The sequence below is a fragment of the Lissotriton vulgaris genome, chromosome 9 (assembly GCF_964263255.1).
Source record: "Lissotriton vulgaris chromosome 9, aLisVul1.2, whole genome shotgun sequence".
Classification (NCBI taxonomy): domain Eukaryota; kingdom Metazoa; phylum Chordata; class Amphibia; order Caudata; family Salamandridae; genus Lissotriton; species Lissotriton vulgaris.
Window position 1 is genome coordinate 820,986,472 of NC_141697.1, and position 18,876 is coordinate 821,005,347.

The 18,876-nt window shown below is 44.8% G+C and overlaps 1 protein-coding gene across 2 annotated transcripts in view; it reads right to left on the reverse strand.

Annotated features, from left to right (window-relative positions):
- Window positions 1-4,826: 4,826 nt before the first annotated feature.
- The window catches only part of SPTBN2 (spectrin beta, non-erythrocytic 2), a 994,900-nt gene continuing 980,850 nt past the window's right edge, over window positions 4,827-18,876 (reverse strand). For both annotated transcript variants that reach the window (XM_086938557.1, XM_086938558.1), the window contains exon 37: window positions 4,827-7,303. In XM_086938557.1, the coding sequence (XP_086794683.1) occupies window positions 7,073-7,303 (231 nt within the window). In that variant the 3' untranslated portion in view covers window positions 4,827-7,072. The remainder of the gene's footprint in view (window positions 7,304-18,876) is intronic.

Below are 18,876 nucleotides of genomic sequence, written 5' to 3' on the forward strand. Positions count from 1 at the left end.
CATACGGCACTCCCGCCTCAACTTCCTCTTCAACTGTTGACAGGCCTCGCAGTAGGTGGTGCTGTGGTCCTTCCCCAAACACCACATACAAATGAGGTGCAGGTCTGTCGCCAACATAAGATGCCCACAAAACGTACAAGTTTTGAAGCCCGAAGGCAATCGCACACTGTTCCTGTTAGACCTGACATCATTGGCTTGAGTCTCTCCTCCATTTTTTCTGGTTGCCTCCACTGTTTTTCGATGTTTTGCTGGTATATGCTTTGGGCGCTGTGCCACTGCTGATCAGTGCCACAGCGCAAGTGCTCCCGATGTTAAATTGATGTATCGATTGTATCCATGTTTGGCTTATTTGGTTTACTGTCAGTCCCTAGTCTAGTGCACCAGGAGTGCCGGGGCTTGTAAATGCAAATGCCGCTCGTGGGCTTGCAGCACGTGTTGTGCCACCCACAAGAGCGGCCTCGTAAAGAATGTCTACGGGTCGGTCATTGCGAGACCCACGTGAAGCCTAGTGCTGTCACGCCGGCTGCGCAGGTATACCTACTTGCCAGCCCCTCAAACCTTCCCTTGACTTCATGTTAGTCACCCCTATGGTAGGCCTACGGGCAGGGTGCATTGTAAGTATAAGGTAGGACACGCCTGACCAAGTTGGCATGTCCTAATAGTGAATTACAGCCATCTTCGTTCTTCACTATTGCGAGGTAGCCTGCTCTCCATTAGTTAGAATGGGTCGCCGGGGTTATTAATGCTATGATCCTAGTTGGCTCGGGGAGCATGGTGCAATGTCGAGTTTGGTATCCCTGAATTCGGGGTTTAATTACGCATCCGTTGGTGTGGATGGTTTTTGGACTCTGGGTTCGAAAATAGCACTTTTAGAAAGTGCCTATTTTCTTGCCTAACCATTTCTGGTTTCTGCTGGTCTTGCGTGTGTGTGACAGGAGCTGGGGGGCTCCACAGGTCTGGATGAGTCAGTGTGGGATGAGTGGGACATTTGCGTTGAGAGTAGGGGGAGAGTAGTTGCTGATAGCCTGCCCTGCCTGATACAATGCTGGCTCCACCTCCTGCCAAGCGGCTGATGGCTCTGTGCCTGCCATGGACGATCCTACCCCCACCTCCTGCCAGGAGGCCGATAGCTCTGCTCCTGCCAGTGTCAATGCTGGCTCCACCTCCTGCTGGGCGTCTGAGGACCCAGCCCTGCTCAGTGAATAAGCCAGGTGCTTCTGCCTGGCTCCGCCCACAACAGACCCAGGATGTTGGGAAAGTCCCCGGCATGGACAAAGGGATCAAAGACGAAAAGGGGTATAAGAGGAGGACCCCTGAACCAAGAATTTAGATCACTTCTGACAAGGAACCATGTAACCAAGGACAAGAGGCCTGCTGATCTGAGGACTTGCCTACCCCTTCTGCCAGTGTGCTGTTGTTGGGGGAATCCTGCAGTGCTTCTTTATTTTTGCCAAGGAACCAGGAGAGAGGAACTGTGTGTGCACTCTCACGCTTGCGAAGAAAATCTCCAAGGACTGGAAGAGTGCCAGTCTCCTGCTGAAGTCACAGGGCTAAAGGACTTCATCTGCTTAAAGTGCTATTTGCTGGAACCTGTGAGTCCAGCACCTCTGAAAGAGCCAGCAATCTCGACGCCGACCGACGTCGCCGAATCCAGCTCGACGTAGTGGGTAACGGCCCCAGTGTCCCGCTTCCTCGACGACCGGCCGCCGGTCCCGAACGACGCCAGCAGCAACGCCAGTGAGTAGTGAGTTCGGCTCCAGCTCCAAGGGACCTCGTGTCTGCACCGCTGCTGATCGCATCGCCCTCGTGCCCTCTTGACGCCGTGAGCGCTGCTCACACTTTGCAACCGCATCATCGACAGCGACGCCTGCTGAGGCCTGATCGACGCCGAAGACGCGACGCCGGATTGCTCGACGCCGCTGATCATCGTGTGCTTCATTTTCTAAAGGTACTGTGTTGTTGGGGGTCCGTGTGACTCCAGGCTCGACGTAGCGCTCCTCGCGGTCGACGCCGAACCTTTGGATTAACTTTGCCTCGACGTCGTGTAGCTCCCGTGTGAGTTACCCTGTTGCTAAGAACTGTGTTTCCAAGAAGAAGATTTGCTTGATACTAAAGACTTTGTGCTAAAGAAGAAACTACCTTTGAACTATCCTTTTTCCTTCCCAACGTATTTATTCCGATTGTGTACAGTTTTGTCGTTATTCGGTCTTGTGCTAAGCCTTATATAAAAATACTTATTTTTATAATACTACTGTGTCGTGTCCATTTGTAGTGTATTCACGTTATTACTGTATGTGGTCATAAATGTTTAACACACAGCCTCTGAGATAAGCCTGTTCTGCTCTGCCAAGCTACCGAGGGGGTGAGCAGGGGTTATCGAAGGGTGTGATCCCCTTGCCCTGACTAGAAAAGGTGTGTCCCTATTTGTCAGAAGTGTATACCTCTGCCAACTAGAAATAGCCGGTTCTAACAGTTCCACAAAAGAATGGAGAAAAAAGGGGCCTGCAACAGGCCCTTAGCAAGGACCGGATCCAAGTTGCACGCGGAAAAGAAAAAAACTGAAGTAGGCATTCTGGGGCGGGTCTTATGTGACCTTGCTGATGTCACGTGCGTGGACGTCGCCTGGGCGGAGTCGCGTGATGCCGTCCCACCCCCGGCGCGCAGGGATGCTCTGGCAAAAAGTTTTACGGATCCAGTCTGATGCCTGGGGGTAGTTCTACGTGAAGGAATCTGCGGCTAGTAGTCTCCATCAGATACAAGGGTTCAAATGAAAGGGAGGCTATGCCACTTGAATAACCATCAGCCTGTGAAGAAGGAGAAGCTCTGCCAGAGAATTAAAAAGGCCAGGAAATGGAAGGGTAAACTTCCATGCTTCAATGAGGGCCCTCTGCATCCTCTCCTTAACACTCCTTAGTCTAACCCGCTGCAAAGGATCCCTGGGATACCCTGGTGTAGACAGATAATTCAAATTTGCTGTCTGGCCTTTCCCTTCAACCCACTGCCTTAGATACCATTTGAAAATAGAGCTTACAAAATGGATCCTAGAGTGGACATTGCTATGTGTCATGCTTCATACATCTACAAACCCTGTACTGCACACACTTGTGACGTCCATGTCCCACAAGGCTGGATGAAGGACCCAGTTGCAGAGGTCTAGAATACTTTATTTAAAAACAAGGGAGAAGTTGGTAGGCCAATCTCCTTAGCATGCAACCAGTCAAATAGTCTGTCCTACTAACATAGCTCTACCACCACTCAGTCCTCTAAAGCCTGGTGAGCGGCCAGTACTCAGGTTCATAAAAGAAGGGTGGTCACATTGTGCCCTTCTGACCACAGTGCTGGGTCCTGTGTCTCAATCTGTATCATAAAAATACCTCCATTACACATGCATGATCATTGTGCTTGTTGAGTCAGGGATCAAAATTTGCAACAGCATGCTTTATTGAATCCAAGGCCTGGGTGCATGCTCACCAGAGCCATACAGGGGACCTTACTCTTATCCAACAATTTAATGTTAAGTATTGGTTACACTGCTGAATGTGGTAGGCAGCTAAAGCTGCTTGTAGTGAGACAACAATAAGTATACATATGTTAAGTATTCGTTTTGATGCTGTGTGTGACAGGCAGCTAAAGCGGCATATGGTGAGACCACAAATGAGGGTCTCTAATTGCAGGGCAACAGAGCTGTCACAGAAAACAGAGAATGGGTAACCTCAATTTTGTGCTGTAATCATTGCCCTTGCATAATAAATACTCCATTTAAACAGGGCATAGGAACTGACACATATGTACGAGATTGACAGTACGCTTTCAATAGATACGAAGGACCCTGGATAGGGGGTAGATGGATTTCACTAAAGGTGGCTTCCCTTTTACGGGTAGATACTTGGAAGCACTGTCACCAACCTTCACCCTCCCCAGAAATCAGTAGTGAGGGACCACATATAGCTGGGGACAATCAAGGATAGCGTAGCACCCTACAAGGCAAACAATGAGAACAGATGGTGCAGGCTCCATTAGCCCTGGGATTTAACATTATTGGTGGAAAACCAACAGGGTAGGCCACAGGGTGGTACATCTGACACAGTGCAGGGACCTTCAACTTTGTAGTAGGAATGTCCGCAGTATAACAAAGCCTAAACTACTGGCTATTTTAATACCAGTTTGCATTTTGAACTTTTAGAATCAACACATGCCAGCAGAATAGATCCAACATTATGTTATTGTCAGGATGGTGGGAATGGAACCAGAGGGTATGTGTTGAGGCCTAAACCGCAGGATCATCAAAGAGTTTTGAAAGCTAAGAATCTACTTCTTGAATACAAGAGCACACCAGCTCTAAATGGTGAAGGCTTGTGCTGAGAAGGATCTGCCAAATTTGTTGATCAGGTGAACTGGGGTATACCAGATGTAGTATTGCATGCCTGGCCCTGGTTCGAGCCAGTGCATACCTCAATTGGATGTGCCTCGCATGAATTAAAGCCGTGCACCGTATTCAGATTTTCCCTGCATGAGCCAAAAACTCATTACTCATTGTGACTAGCTTTGAACAGCAAATTATCTTAACTCCTCCCTGCTGCGGAAATTGAAGTAGCACTTACATCTTCTCAGTTTCAAGAGTGTGTGCTATATAACCTTTTTACTTCACTCATTCTACTGGTATGAATAAACCAGCTAGTCACTAAAATACACAGAGTAAGGAAAGAAAAAAACATCAAAGTTAAAAATCATTCACTTCCAATGAAAACCAGACTTCTGGGAGCAGAGTTTCACGCATGGTTGTGGACAATTAATGTCTGGGCAATAAAACACTATTATGAAAACTGTTCTCTACACAGAGTCACTTTTATTTCAGAGTTTCTGTCAAAAAATAAACAGATGCCACTGCAAACACATTGATAATGCTTCTACTAGAGTACGCAAAACAGCTTGAACACGTCGATCTTTGTTAAAAGAAAGGACTAACCATTACTTGGACAAGAAATCTCTCTAGGCGTCAACTTATGCAAAACTAGAAATAAAGGGTGCATGTTGAAACCTATATGCATACCCTTAAGTTGGAGAAAGTCTGTATATGCATCTAATTGTTCAAACCCCTGTACAGCTGTCACACAGTATAAATGAAACTGACCCTTTTCCTTTCGGATTCACATTTTGTTGCCACGACCAAGCGATCAATAGTGCATGTGCAGAAGAATGCTGCAGCTTTTGTGCAATACAAAGCCCCTTCTCTAGTTCTGCCTTTTGGAGGACATATTGTTGATTTGAAAGACTTTTGTGACCAATCAATTGCATCCATGATCTCCCCTTTCCTTTCAATAAACTGTTCAAGTGCATGCTGGGCATCCCTCCAAAGAAGGCTCAACTGGGGGAAGACTCAGAGCAGATAGGGCACTGTTTTAACAATGGAGTCTAAATTCTAGCAGAACCCCCCTGTGCCTCAAATTCTTTATTATTGTTGCTTCATCTGCAGTAGGCATAATATGCCCATATTTTTCACAGGATTATCAGCATTCGTTTCTGCTATATTAAAGACTTGATGCTTTCTTGCCTTTCAACTTCAGACAAGGTTGTCAGGTTGATGAATACAGCAGATCATTTAACACACTGCAAAGTGATACAATCTATTGTTTCCCCCTGCCTTGTGAGCTGTGTGGTCTCGTGCTGCCATCAACTGATGCCAAATGTGCACTTTCGCATTCCCATGGGATGCCTCTGGTTTATTTTAACATCTTCTATTGGTCTACCTAGATTGTCGGATTAACCAATCACTCAGGATCATAGGTTCTTGAACTTTTAACCGTGAGCCTCCCCCAGAGCTATGACAAAATCCACATACGTGTTGGACTGTGCAATTCACAGTATCAATTGTGCAGGCTAAGAACTCATTGCTGCCTCTGCCCACAAACCTGTTGCAAAGTCCCAGTAATCCAGTCAACACAGCTGTGAGGGTCAAAAAATTCTCCTCTGATACATGTTAGCAGGTGGCTCCCGCTCTTCACATCAGGAAAGTCCGATTGAGTTTGCTGTAGTATATACCCTTCAGTGGAACATACATCAGTCGCCCAGCTATGCTGAGTGTCAAGACACCTTAGTGTGCTTTGCGTACTAAGATGACTTGGCGGAGATGAATAAGTCCACTGTTCTGAAGAGTAAACGACAAGTAGATTAGTAACGACAAGAAACAAACCCAAGATGCAGGAAATCAGCTGTACAAAGGGTCACCAGAAACATACATGCCTCAATCACAGAAGGATTTCTTTTTGCGTTTATATCACTTTGTGATTCTGACCTCTTGGGCAACAATTTGGCACCTTACACTCTGATAAACGAGCTTTGGAAGAAAGATCCTTGCCTACTGTTCCCCTACTGAGTCTGATACTAATCCTACAAGGACTTTCAGAGGATGGCTGAGAGGATCTGGAACGGAACCTGCCTGAGGCATTCTTTACAAACCTACCATTTTGAATGCCACCTAGCCTCAGAACACAACTCTGCCTATCTTTGGTGAGGTGCACCCTGTGGATACTGCACGATTATTCTTTTAACAAGTAACTATGTTTAAAATGGAAACCCGATTCAGAAGACTTAAAAAATGAAGTAAAAACAATCGAAAAGCTTTAAAAAGCTTATTAAAACCAAAAATACAGACAGATAAAAACAGCAATAACCCCGGACAGTGAAAGAAGCAGCAAAATTTTGCAACATTACAAAATGCAAGTGCAGGTCGCACCATGCTTTTCAGACATTTTTTACTTTTTTCAATATCCCCTCCCCCCACCCCCCAAAAATGGGATATTTCTTTCCCAGCCCTCAGTCTGAATCCCGACATCATAACGATGTCATCACAGCAGAAGTCAAGTGCTGTCCTGGTCCACAAAACCGCATAGTCTCCGTTGTTTTTCACCTTCGATCTTTCAATTGGAGATATAGACATATATATATATTTATATATAAAATGCAGAATTGACATAATCCCGAGTCCCTTCCATTAGTTCCATGGATTAAATAGTGTTAATATTTAGAATATATCTGCGTTTTCTGGAATGGTTTGTTGGGTCGTAATGAAGTCTTATTTCTTCTTGAAGAAGCTGAACCTCTTTTCTCTGTCTTTTTCTTTGCCATCCTTGTTGCGTAGTGTTACAGCTCCTTCTGTGCCACTGTTGGGTGATACTGGTGGCATGGTCATGGCACGGGTCATCCCTTTGGGGGTGATGGGCGATAAGTCATCTAGGTCCCCTTGTGGCGTTAATGGCGATGTGGTTGTGAGATTGATTGCTCTCATCCAGCTGCTCATCTCCGCCTGGAAAAAGGACGATGTTTGGTTAGCAAAAATGGAAGCCAATTGACAAGGTAAGCATGTAGCCCCTACAGAGATGGTCGAAGAGGTCAATTAAAGTATTTTGGGTACAAACACCATGTTTTGAAAGCTTGTCGATAAAATGCAGCTAGTCTATTGCCTTCTGTGGTCTGTATAAGCAAAGCATACAAAAAACTATTTAGGCATTAACAGCTGTGTGGGTAATGTACAGGCAAACCTTTTTTAATAAAATTTCACCCTGTTGCATTTAAACATGCCAACAAGCAAAACTATTCATGACGACCAAAGCTTCCAGACATGCCAGTGTATACTGTAAGGGGTAAACCACAATGAGACAAACGTAGCAGTACACTCCTCACAAAGACCCAAACTGGCAAAAAGAAATATATAGTTATTTTTTTCGAATGAACAGAATTTGAGGATCTTGGCTCATTTTAATTGGCATAAAGGCACACCTTGTTTTCTGACACTAATTTGTAAGCTCTGGTAAGAACTACTAACCTCCCTCTACCTTCTAGTCCCGACAGTTATCAACTCATGCGTACATGTGCAATTAGAAAATTAGAACCCTTACAGGAAGTTCAATTGAAACCCAAAATGCCCCTTACCAGGATACGAGTTGATATCCATTCATAATCGTTTGCACCTCAAACAAAAGATCAATTGCTCATATGGTAATAACATACGTCAGGGTGCAAAACATTTAAGGTGCAAAACATTTTTCCTATGCAGCATACCTTTTGTAAGCAGTGCTGCAAAGGTGGCCATGCAACAAAGAGAAACCCTCCTCACCATAGCATCTGGTTTCGTATCCAAAGGCAGCTTTTAAGTCAGTAAATTGCCTGAGCACCTTATGTTAATGTACTTGAGTTTTTAACTCTAGAATGCTAATAATGTCTGTATAGTTGCCTTGTGCCTTGAAAAGCCTACTCCTTTCTTTCATTTCAACTACAATAGTGATTAAGGCACTGCACAATCTATTTACATAAGTCAAGTTCAAGTGGATGACCAATTTCTGTGTTTGTGTCCTGTGTACAATTCTACAGACACATCATCTGCGCTCCGTGATTAAAACGGATCGTTTTTTGCTGATTTTTACCGAATTTTAAAATTGTTTAAAATTGTATTATTTTCATTTGTAATTGCACTCAGCATACTCTGGGCACATTTGCACGCATTTTCGCTCATTTATCACGGCGATAGCTGCCGTTAGACCTTCAAACCGGGGTCAGGCTTTCCTGCACTCGGCGGCCATCTTGAGTGGGGACTAGAGTGGTGGGAGCGCTCTAGTGTACCAGATATAAGGAAACAGCGGTGTACCGCGCTAGCGGTCGCGTTTGCGGAGGCGCCGTCCCTGCGCCGGAGTCTCGCCTGAGTCAGCCCGTCTGTGCCCGTCAGCGCTGAGGAAGCGCTAGGGCAGGGCTCTGTCTCTTGGCCGGTAATTTGTCATTTCCTGTTCTTCCTCACTGGCCTTTCATTCCCATGTATTCTAAAACTGACCTTCTTCGCCTTCGCTCTCCGTTAGGGCCTTGCCCAGCTCACTCTCTCCATCCTTTGTGTGGCCCTTTTAGATGCCCTGACTGCGCCTTTGCGCTTCCTACCCCTATCCCGATCTCTATTCATTGCCCCGCTCTTCGTTTGTCTCCAGAACCTACAATATTCAAGATATACCATCTCAATGTTCTCTCTTTGGTAAAACATCATCTTGAGGTCCACGATCTACTTGATGAAGCCCCTGACATTCTTTTTATGTCGGAAACCTTGCTTCACAATGATGCCTCTGCTGCTATCAACTTGGCTCTTCCCCCTGAGTATACCATATATACTCTTAACCGCGACTCTAGAGGGGGCGGCATTGCTGCCGCTATTAAAACTAGGTATCCCTGTACATGGAAACCTATGGATATTGTGGGTTGCGAAAGTGCCTACTTCTCAGTCTCCGCTAACCCGCATTTTTCTTTTTCTGGCTTACTTATCTACCGACCCCCGGGCCCTGATGCTGCTTTCAGGGCTGCTCTTCCTGAGGCAGTCAGTTCCCTGGCCCTAAAGACGGCCAATTTCAACATAATTGGGGATCTCAATCTCCATTTTGATTCCCCCTGTCCCTCTGCGGCCAGTAGCACTTGTGCTGATCTGGAGGCTCTCCAACTTTCTCAACTAGTTCTTCATGACACACATATTGGTGGTCATACCCTTGACCCTTTTTTTACTTCTCTTACATCGGTCAAAGTCCTGCCTCCTAGACCTATGGCTTGGACTGACCACCACCTAATTGAATGTCATCTCTCACTTGAAGATCCTCCTGCAGCTGCCCCTACTCCTATTATTTCTAGGCGCCCGTGGAAAAAGTTGAAACTCAATGATTTCCATCTGCTTTTAGCTGAAGCCCCTCTGGCTCCTTTCACGGATGTGGAGTCCGGCTATAATCTATACTGCCGCTGGCTCACTAATGCGTTGGACAAGCTCATTCCTCATGCCTTGACTAAACAACAGCGCAGCCATCCCAGTCCTTGGTATGATGATGCTCTTCGACTTTTAAAAAAATCTTGCAAACAAGCCGAAAGAGCCTGGCGCAAGTCTTATGACCCGGCTAGGAAAGCTCTGTACCTCGCCACCATCAAGACCTATCATAGAGCCATCTGCAGGGCCAGGGCCGCCTACTTCTCACGTGAATTCAGTGCTAGTTCCAACCCTAGCAAACTTATCTTTAAAGCACTGAAAGATCTTACTGCCTGTAGAGCCTCTACCGCTGAGATCTGCTCTGCCTCCCACTGTGAGGATTTGGCCGCTTTTTTTATCAATAAAGTGGAAGGAATTTATCGAGCCTTTCCCAGCTCTACAGGTTCCCGGCAGCGTATCACAGCCACTTCTAAAACTACTCTCTCGCTATCTTATCTTCCGGAGCTTTCTACGGAGGAGTTTGACAAACTCGCGATTAGGGTGAAATCGGGTTCCCCGAAAGATCCCTTGCGGCCCTCACAATTTAGAGAATCCTCCGTCTGCCTTCCTCCGCTCTGTAAACTTATTAATCTATCACTGTCCTCTGGCTCTGTACCAGTTGCCTGGAAACAGGCGCAGGTAATTCCTATCCTGAAAAAACCTGCTTTGGACCCTAAAAAAGCTGAACACTATCGCCCCATCTCTCTCCTCCCGTGGGCTGCTAAGCTGACTGAGGCCCATGTTAATACTAGTCTAGCAAAACATCTCCATTCTGCGAATATTTTAGATCCCTCGCAGAATGGGTTCAGGCCCGGCCATAGCACCGAGACGGCGCTCCTGTATATGGCTGAACATCTTCGCATGTTAGAGGATTCAGGTCACACGGCGGCACTTGTGCTCCTCGATCTAAGTGCCGCCTTCGACACTGTCTCCCATGACATTCTACTCCAACGTCTGGTTGAGGCAGGGGTGGATAAGCTGGCCCTTGAATGGTTCAGATCTTTTCTATCTGATCGCTCCTTCAGGGTCATCACTCCCCCCTTTGAATCCAAACCTCATGCGATTGCCCAGGGCGTCCCCCAGGGATCGGCCTTAAGCCCCACTCTTTTTAATCTTTATGTCCAGCCGCTGGCTGATGTCGCCATGCGTGGGAACCTCTCCATCGTGTCCTACGCAGACGACACGCAGCTTGCGGTTGCGATTAGTGGGGCTTCCGATCTCGAGGCAGCCAAGTTCCGTGAGGGACTCATATCTGTGGCCCACTGGATGAATGATAATTTCCTACAATTGAATGCTAAAAAAACCGAGGTGCTCATTGTGGGGAAACAAATTCATCTGTGGGGTGACAGCTGGTGGCCACGCGAGCTCGGTCCTACCCCTACCCCTGTCACTGAAGTCAAAAACCTCGGGGTATGGTTTGACTCCCAACTGAGCTTTTCCACTCACACTAAAAAGACCGCGGCATCTTGCTTTGGAATCTTGCGTCAGCTTCGGTCCACCTTCAAATACTTTGACGCTCCTACACGTCAACTCATTGTGCAAGCTTTGATTCTGTCTAAATTAGACTATGCCAGCTCTCTTTTTCTTGGAGTCAATCAGGCTGAGCTCTCCCGTCTCCAACGCGTCCAGAACGCTGCCGCCAGGGCTCTGGTTGGTTTGCCTAAATTTTGTTCAGCTAGGAGAACCATCTTTAATCTCCATTGGCTCCCGGTGGCACAGAGAATAAAGTTTAAATCTTTGATTTTGACATTCAAAATCATTACGCTTTCCTCTCCTCAGATTCTGCAGCAACTCATTTCTCCTTATGTTCCAGCTCGTTCTCGGCGGTCTTCTGTTCTCCACCTTGCCACTGATCCCCGTTTCAAGAGATCCAGGATTGGCGGCTGCTCCTTCCGAGTCCTTGCCGCCAAACTGTGGAATTCCTTGCCCGTCCACATCCGTGCCATCGATGAGCTCCTGGCTTTTAGGAAGGCGGTTAAAACTTTTCTTTTCCCCTTAGCCCCTTAGTTCTTGCTGCCGTCGTGTTGTGTTTCCCACCTCCTGTCCGGTTTTGTTCTGCACTAGCGCCAGGACGCCCCTTTGCTGGGGCAGCTGTGCGCTCAATAAATCAGGATAACATAACATAACATAACATAACATCTTCGGCCTCTTCTGGGATGTCAGCCATGAAAAGTCTTTACGGCTAGCATCTGACACTTTGGGGGAAAAAACCAAAAAGATTTGATGAACAAGAGCATGTGATACAAAACTAAGCAATTTTGGATTTGGCATCAGAACAAATAATTTCCTTAGATTTGATAATTGGGCCAAATGCTAAAATGTTTTGGTGGTAGATCTTGTTGCCTCTATGACTTTGTTCACTCGATGTTCAAGTAGCCAATTTCCCGAATTTCAGGACCAACGCTGCCAAGTGTAGCGGTTAGGTTTAATCTTGCTGGGTGGGTACAGCCCAATCTCCATGAGTTTTATGAATGCTCTACCCATGCCAGTGCAAGTAGGATCATGGTCTTCCTTTAATTCTTAGTCTTTTGGATCAACTACAGCTCAAAGTAATCTTACTTCTAAGACTCAAGTCCCTGTTGGGAATTGTAGCATGTTATGCTTTAAGGAACATGTTCCTTTCCATTAGCTAACGCCATAATGTTCAAGCTTCTCTTCCGACAACTATTTTGATTACATTTCCGAAAATCTTGTACGCAGTTTAATGCAGATGACTACATTCTTTGAAAAAACAGGCGGGGGAGCAGATTTGCATTATTTAGACCTATTCGTAGGTAGTGTTGGTTTATTTTTACAATCCAACAGCCAAGGGAAAAAACATTTTCTGGTGGAGCCCACTCTAGCACCTCTACTAGAAACTCCGTGGAGTAATAAAAGCCTCTGCTACAAAGTATTAATTTTAGGACGCCTTCATACAAGGCCAAAAAACACATCTGGCAAGGACAGAACTGCAGGACGCATATCTGGTTTAATATGGAGATTCTGCTTTTCAATCAAACTATATAATGTTATAGTTATGTTATGTTATATTTAGATTTGTATCGCGCACTGTTAGTCAAGACTGTCCTGGCGCGTAGGGGAACAACATGCGTGTAAGACAGACAAGGTAGCTTGGCCGCTTGTTGGAAAAGATGCGTTTTGAGTAATTTTTTTAAACTATTCAAGTTCGTAGTGTATCTGAGTAGGTCAGGTAAATCATTCCACATGGTGGCCGCTCTAACCGCCAGGGAATGACCTGTGGGCACTCAAGGATAATTCTCCTACATCCAGATCCCCTTCAAGCTATTGGGATGTTGTTAGTATCCATTCCTGTGTATCCATAGTCTGACAGCTAAGTGTTCTAATTAAATCCTAATCATCTGAAGTTTGTAGCTTACAAATGTTTTTGAGAACTTAAACTCTCTTTCGGGCCAGCTAGGTCTTAAGAAGGATGCGTACTTTGAGATCAACCATCAATGTTTCTTCATCTGCCTGCTCATCCGGGCTTTTAACCCCTTCGCTGCTCATGATGAGCTCAGCTCGTCATGCAGTACACTGGTCGTGTGCTCATGACGAGCTGAGCTCATCATGAACAATGGGATTTCAAAATGATGAGCACCGGGGGAAACATCCCTTAGCATTGATGTGGTTAAAAACCACAACATCTAAATTTTACAAAAAAAAACCACAGCATCTGACACATATTAGAAGGTGGAGGACCCCCGTGAACAAACAAAAACAGATTCTGGTGTTTGTGGAAAAAGAAATACTGACACTGCGCAGGATTTGGGTAATCTCCTATGATGCAGAGTGTGTCTCCGACTGAGCTGATGGTGACACCTTGGTATAGACCGCATTTCAGTCCCAAGTCTGAGATAGGGCACGGAGGAGCATAGATTGCTATGGCAAACCAGAGACACGGTTAACCTACTGGGGTCAGACAAACCGTAAGCATCAATGCAAGTAGCTGGAGGAACGGATTATGGACCCAACAGTTGGCAGCTTACCTCACATCTGTCACTATGGGATGTGTTGACATCTCATCAAGAGCTCATAGAGGTTTCAGCCCCCAGCTGATTCGCTCGCAGAGATGATCCAGCTACTACCTAATTTAAAGTCTTCCCTGTTTCACTTCACGCTTGATGCCAATAACTAGCAACAAACACCGCAGGAAGAAAGAAAAGCAACAAGTGTCTCTATACGCCAGACTCTGCAGTGACTAAAAGAAGTAAAGGAGACATGACCTCACAACTCCCTACGGAATCTAATTTGGCACAAGGCTGTGCTCTACAGCTGTGACTTAAGGGAAAAGCCAGGCTTAATTAAAGTTTCAGTCAAGGAGGTGGAACAAAAAATTCAAGAGGCAGTGGAGGGACCAATTCAGGCACTGGAGGGATGGTACAATGAATGCTGGTACACCGGAGGTGGTGGTGTCACTTGAAACCAAAGCGGTGAAGGCACCCATACATAAGATGTTTGATAACTTATGGAGAGACACATACAAATATATATAGAAGTTCTAGTTGAGGTCTCGGATACCGCTCTTCCTCGGAACTCACTGATCTAGTAGGCGACATATTGAGGTTGGTTAGTGCAGATTATATTAGTAGGTATTCTTTTTTTCTCTCTCTTATTTTCCTTCATTCACTTATGGCAAATTGTTGTTTATAAAATGTTTTTAAATATTAATGTCTATTGTAAATGTTGTGAGGGACAGTTGAGCCTATTTTTGTCTATCCCAGTGAGAGAGTGGTGCTCTTTCTGTGATGTTTTATGAACTAATAGGTCTCACAAAGGTCTGCGTTAATGCCCAATAGATTTAAACCTAAAACACTTTTGGTTCAAGTGCGTTTTTTGCATTGAGAACCTGGTTTTCACTTTCACAGCTCCTTTTATCAAGCATCTGGGTACCATTTTGGGTGACCAGTGCTCTACACAAATCAGCATAACATTTATGAGGACTTATTATGGATGAGAGCTTTTCGTGCTACTGATGTGCCCTTAAGTGCCAAGCTGGATGAGAAACTCTTTGCTTATTTTGAGGCAGGCGGCATTATACATAAATGATGATGTTCCAGAAAAGATGGCAGTTAATATGTAAAGCTTGGATTGCTCTGTACAAAAAAAGACTATGTTGTGCACCTTGTTAGCAACCAATGACATGCATAGGCAGTGTCTGGGGATTAAGGTTGTGGTTATTTGAAGAGAAAACAAAAACAGAATCAGTCCTTCAGCCCCATAAGGATAGTATGAAACCTTAAGTCACTGCCTCTGAGTGCCTCTTCCTTTTTAAGGTACATTTTTATCCCGTTCAAAGCATAATGGTCTACTTGAATTTCAAGATGTTTTGGTGGATGGGCACTTTTCTCCCTCTAAATACAGCTACCTCGATTTTTTCTAGTGAGAGAGCAGCTAAAGTCTAAGAACCTTAATCAAAGACTTATATTTACTGCTATGTTGCAGCCACAGCATAAAAGCTATACCCTGGCCTATTCCAGCCTCAGACACCAGTTCAGTCCATCTATGCTTTACTTCGCATGATTATGGGCCTACTCACAAACTGCATTTTGCATTACATGAATTAGTACAGCAGGACTATTCATGTACTACAAAATGATATTCACTAGACTAACGGTGGAAAACCTTTGTCTCTGCCTCATCTATCTTTTCCGTGTGGAAGTCTCAGCCATGTGTGTTTAGTAAATGGAGGCGCAGCGGTGGACATTGCTTAAAAAATGGGCAATACTTACTACAAAATGGTATAGATTTAAGGAGAAGTAAGGAGGCGTTTGGGGTGAGATGAGGAAATTATTGAGGGACATGCTAATTCAAACATCCATCAAGAAAAGTAAGACTACTGCTATTCACAAACTACACTTCTAAAGGTGCTAAACACTAAAATACAAGAAAACAATCTGAAAAGTACCCCAGTTCTGCCTGGGAGTAAGTCTAGTCACTCACAGGTATATCAACATACTCCTATAGAAAATAAGAGCGACAAGGACGAAATAAAATCCCATAGAAATTAATGTTAAATTAATTACATTATGTTGAGTTTAATATTAAAAATAGACACTTTTTTTTATAAGTTATGAACTAATGTATAATTTTAAAAATGACTTTGTAAAAATAAAAAACTGCAAACTAATAGGTCAATCTATTAAAAAAGAATTTAATTTAGACAATAACTTAATCAGATTTAGTCAATATTAAATAAATATTCACATTCTAGTGTGAGTGAGTTTTAACATGTAATTAGGGAAATATATAAATAAGTTAATATATTTTAGTTAAATAAAATATTAGTCCACATCAGAAAGGAAAAACAATCAACAAATGTAATAGCTTGTCATTCACTTCCATAAAATAAGAGTTCTGTGTCACATTCAATGCGTCACAGTACTTAGCAGGCCACAATAATCATCCAATATTGCAATTAATGTTTACAGAACAGGTCCAACAGAATTGCAAGTTATCTTCAGCAAACAGTACCAACAATTCAAAGGAACAATAACAACCATATTTTAGTTATATAAATATGTAATAATGATTTAACTTGATGAGTTAATGTGCTGTTGCATTTAGTTAGTTCTGGGTTATTTTAAATAATTTTTCAATTGAATTTTTAATCATAATATGGTTTTATATATATATTTTAAGAATGAATGAACAGGAGGTTTATAGTGTGTGTGGCGGCTACTCCGAGGAGTGCCCCCCCCCCCCCCCCTCCGGCGCTAAAATGTTTTTTTTTCAAAAGAAAGGAAAAAGCTCATTAATGTTCTCTATACCGGACCACAGGCAGAGCTCTTCTCGAGTGGCACAGATCTCCGGATAGGTGTAAAACGTTACTAGTAGTAACTTGCACTCATAAATTTACTCTTAGATGTCTCCCTCCAAAAGTCCACACTGGGGTTTTAATCTACACTGCTAAATGGTGAGTAGCACAAACAAATATATTTACAACTAATTGCAAACAAGCAAATAAACCTACATGTGTAAAATTACCTTGGTGGCAAGGGCCCTACTTTTTCCTAAGACTGTGGGTGGTTGTGGACCTAAAAATGCAATTCTAGAATTTCTTATGAAAGATCTACTTTTGAACAACATTAATTTTGCAGCAACATCAGTTTGGGCCTGATGAGAGGAACAAGTTACTTACCGTAGGTAAGTATCTTTGAAGTGCAAACTCAAACTACTTGCAGATTCCTCACCAACTGAATCCCCCTCCAGGCGCCAGACTGGGTCCAGAAATTTGAAATAACGCCCCTAAGCCAATAGGTGGCTTCTCAGCTTCATCTCGGTTTCCGGTTGCATATAAAGCTCCACCCCGGTGCAGTGACGTAAGTTCCCCATCCTTTCTCTCAACCAGGAGCAGAGACCAGATGGATATGATTGAGCAAAATTGCAGTGTTCCAAAACTAACTGGGGAATTTATAAACAGATTTAGGACCATTATTCAGAACAGAGACATGTGGGATAATTGAGGAATCTCCAAGATGATAGATCATCAACCAAAAGGAAAATGCTAATTACCCTGGAAGCATTTCTTTATAGCATGTAGTGCTACACATTCACATGCTCAGCATACTCCTACCATACAATGTTGGGCTTAGATACCTGCAAGTTGGTTTTGTTAGAGGTTTTTTGAGTCGTAAAAAGTGCTAGGACTCCTCCCTTAAGCGTACAATGTGTATGGGCACCGACTCCATGTTAGATTGTTTTTCGCACAGTGCGTGAGAGTATAAGATGAGTGAATCGCAATGTGTAGTGAAAAGAAGACAAGTCTCTGAGGAATAGGCCGGGCGCATGTGAATCTACAGCATAGAGGGCCTGATTACGTTTGCGGTTTTCCCGCATCCTCCGGGCCGGCGGAAGCCACCGCCGGCCCGGAGGATGCGGGAAAACCGCTGCGGACTGAAAAAGCCCCCCCGCCAGATTAGGATGGCTGGGGGATCGTTTTTCAGTCCGCAGCTTTTCCGCCGCGGTCGCCTTCTGACCGCGGCGGAAAAGCTTTAACATGGTTGGCGGTGTCTATCAGACACCGCCAGCCATATTAGGATGTCTGCGGAAAGATGCCTTTACATGGCGGCATTTCCGACGTGTAAAGGCATACGGATTTGTGTTTGGGGGCCCGTTGCGGGCCCCCAGGGGTGAAGGGGGGGTGGGGGGTGCACATGAGGGGTACCTATGGTACCCCCCTGCATTTGCCTGCACAAAGCGGCAGGCACCGCGAGGTGCCTTCCGCTTTGTGCATGCAAATGCACAACTCACATTTTTATCATTGCGGCGGGTGCTGCTTCAAGCAGCACCCGCCGCAATGATAAAAATACAGGATGTGACCGCCAGGGTGGCGGTAGAATCCTAATTTGCATGGAGGGACCGCCGCTGCCCCTGCGGACGGTCCCTCCTACTCTATGGTGGCGGACGGACTCAGGTCCGTCCGCCATCATAATCGGCCCCTAAGTACCGAGGCTTACAGGGTAAGAAGCATTTTCCGCTCATAACATATATGGCTGTTGTGAGAAGCTGGGTTTCTGTTGCAGTAAGCCTCCCACTTTTTGCCAGACTACCTACTTTACCTCTGCCTACCTTTGGGGATCCACAGGACTCTGTGCACACTATATCTCACTTTGGTATAGTATATACAGAGCCAGCTTCCTACATCTGTAGATACTCATGCTTATCATAGACTGTAAAACAGTGCCCTAAAGTAGTGGTGGCAAGCATGTGGATTATGTATATATCTGAAATAAGGCCCTTAACATTGTCTGGCTGGCCAAGGCTTGCTGACGAGTCACACTGTCCATACAGGTGTGCTTGATGAGGTGTCTGATATGAATCAGATGGCTTCCTTGCAAATATCCACTAGTGGGATGTTTCCTAGTACGGCAATGGCTGCTCCTTTGTGCAGCTTGGGTGGAGCAGATAAAACCCTTTATGCATTGTGACAGCAGGTTTGAATACACTTGACTATCCACCTAGTTATGCCTGCCCTGGGCATGAGATAACTTTTCTGAGGCTTTGGAAAGGAGACAAGGGGCTGATCCGATTAAGAGAATAGTCTGGACCTGACCTCTCTTGACATCCAAGGTGAACAGTGCTCTTTCTGCAACAGAATCTGGTTGCAGAAAGAAGAC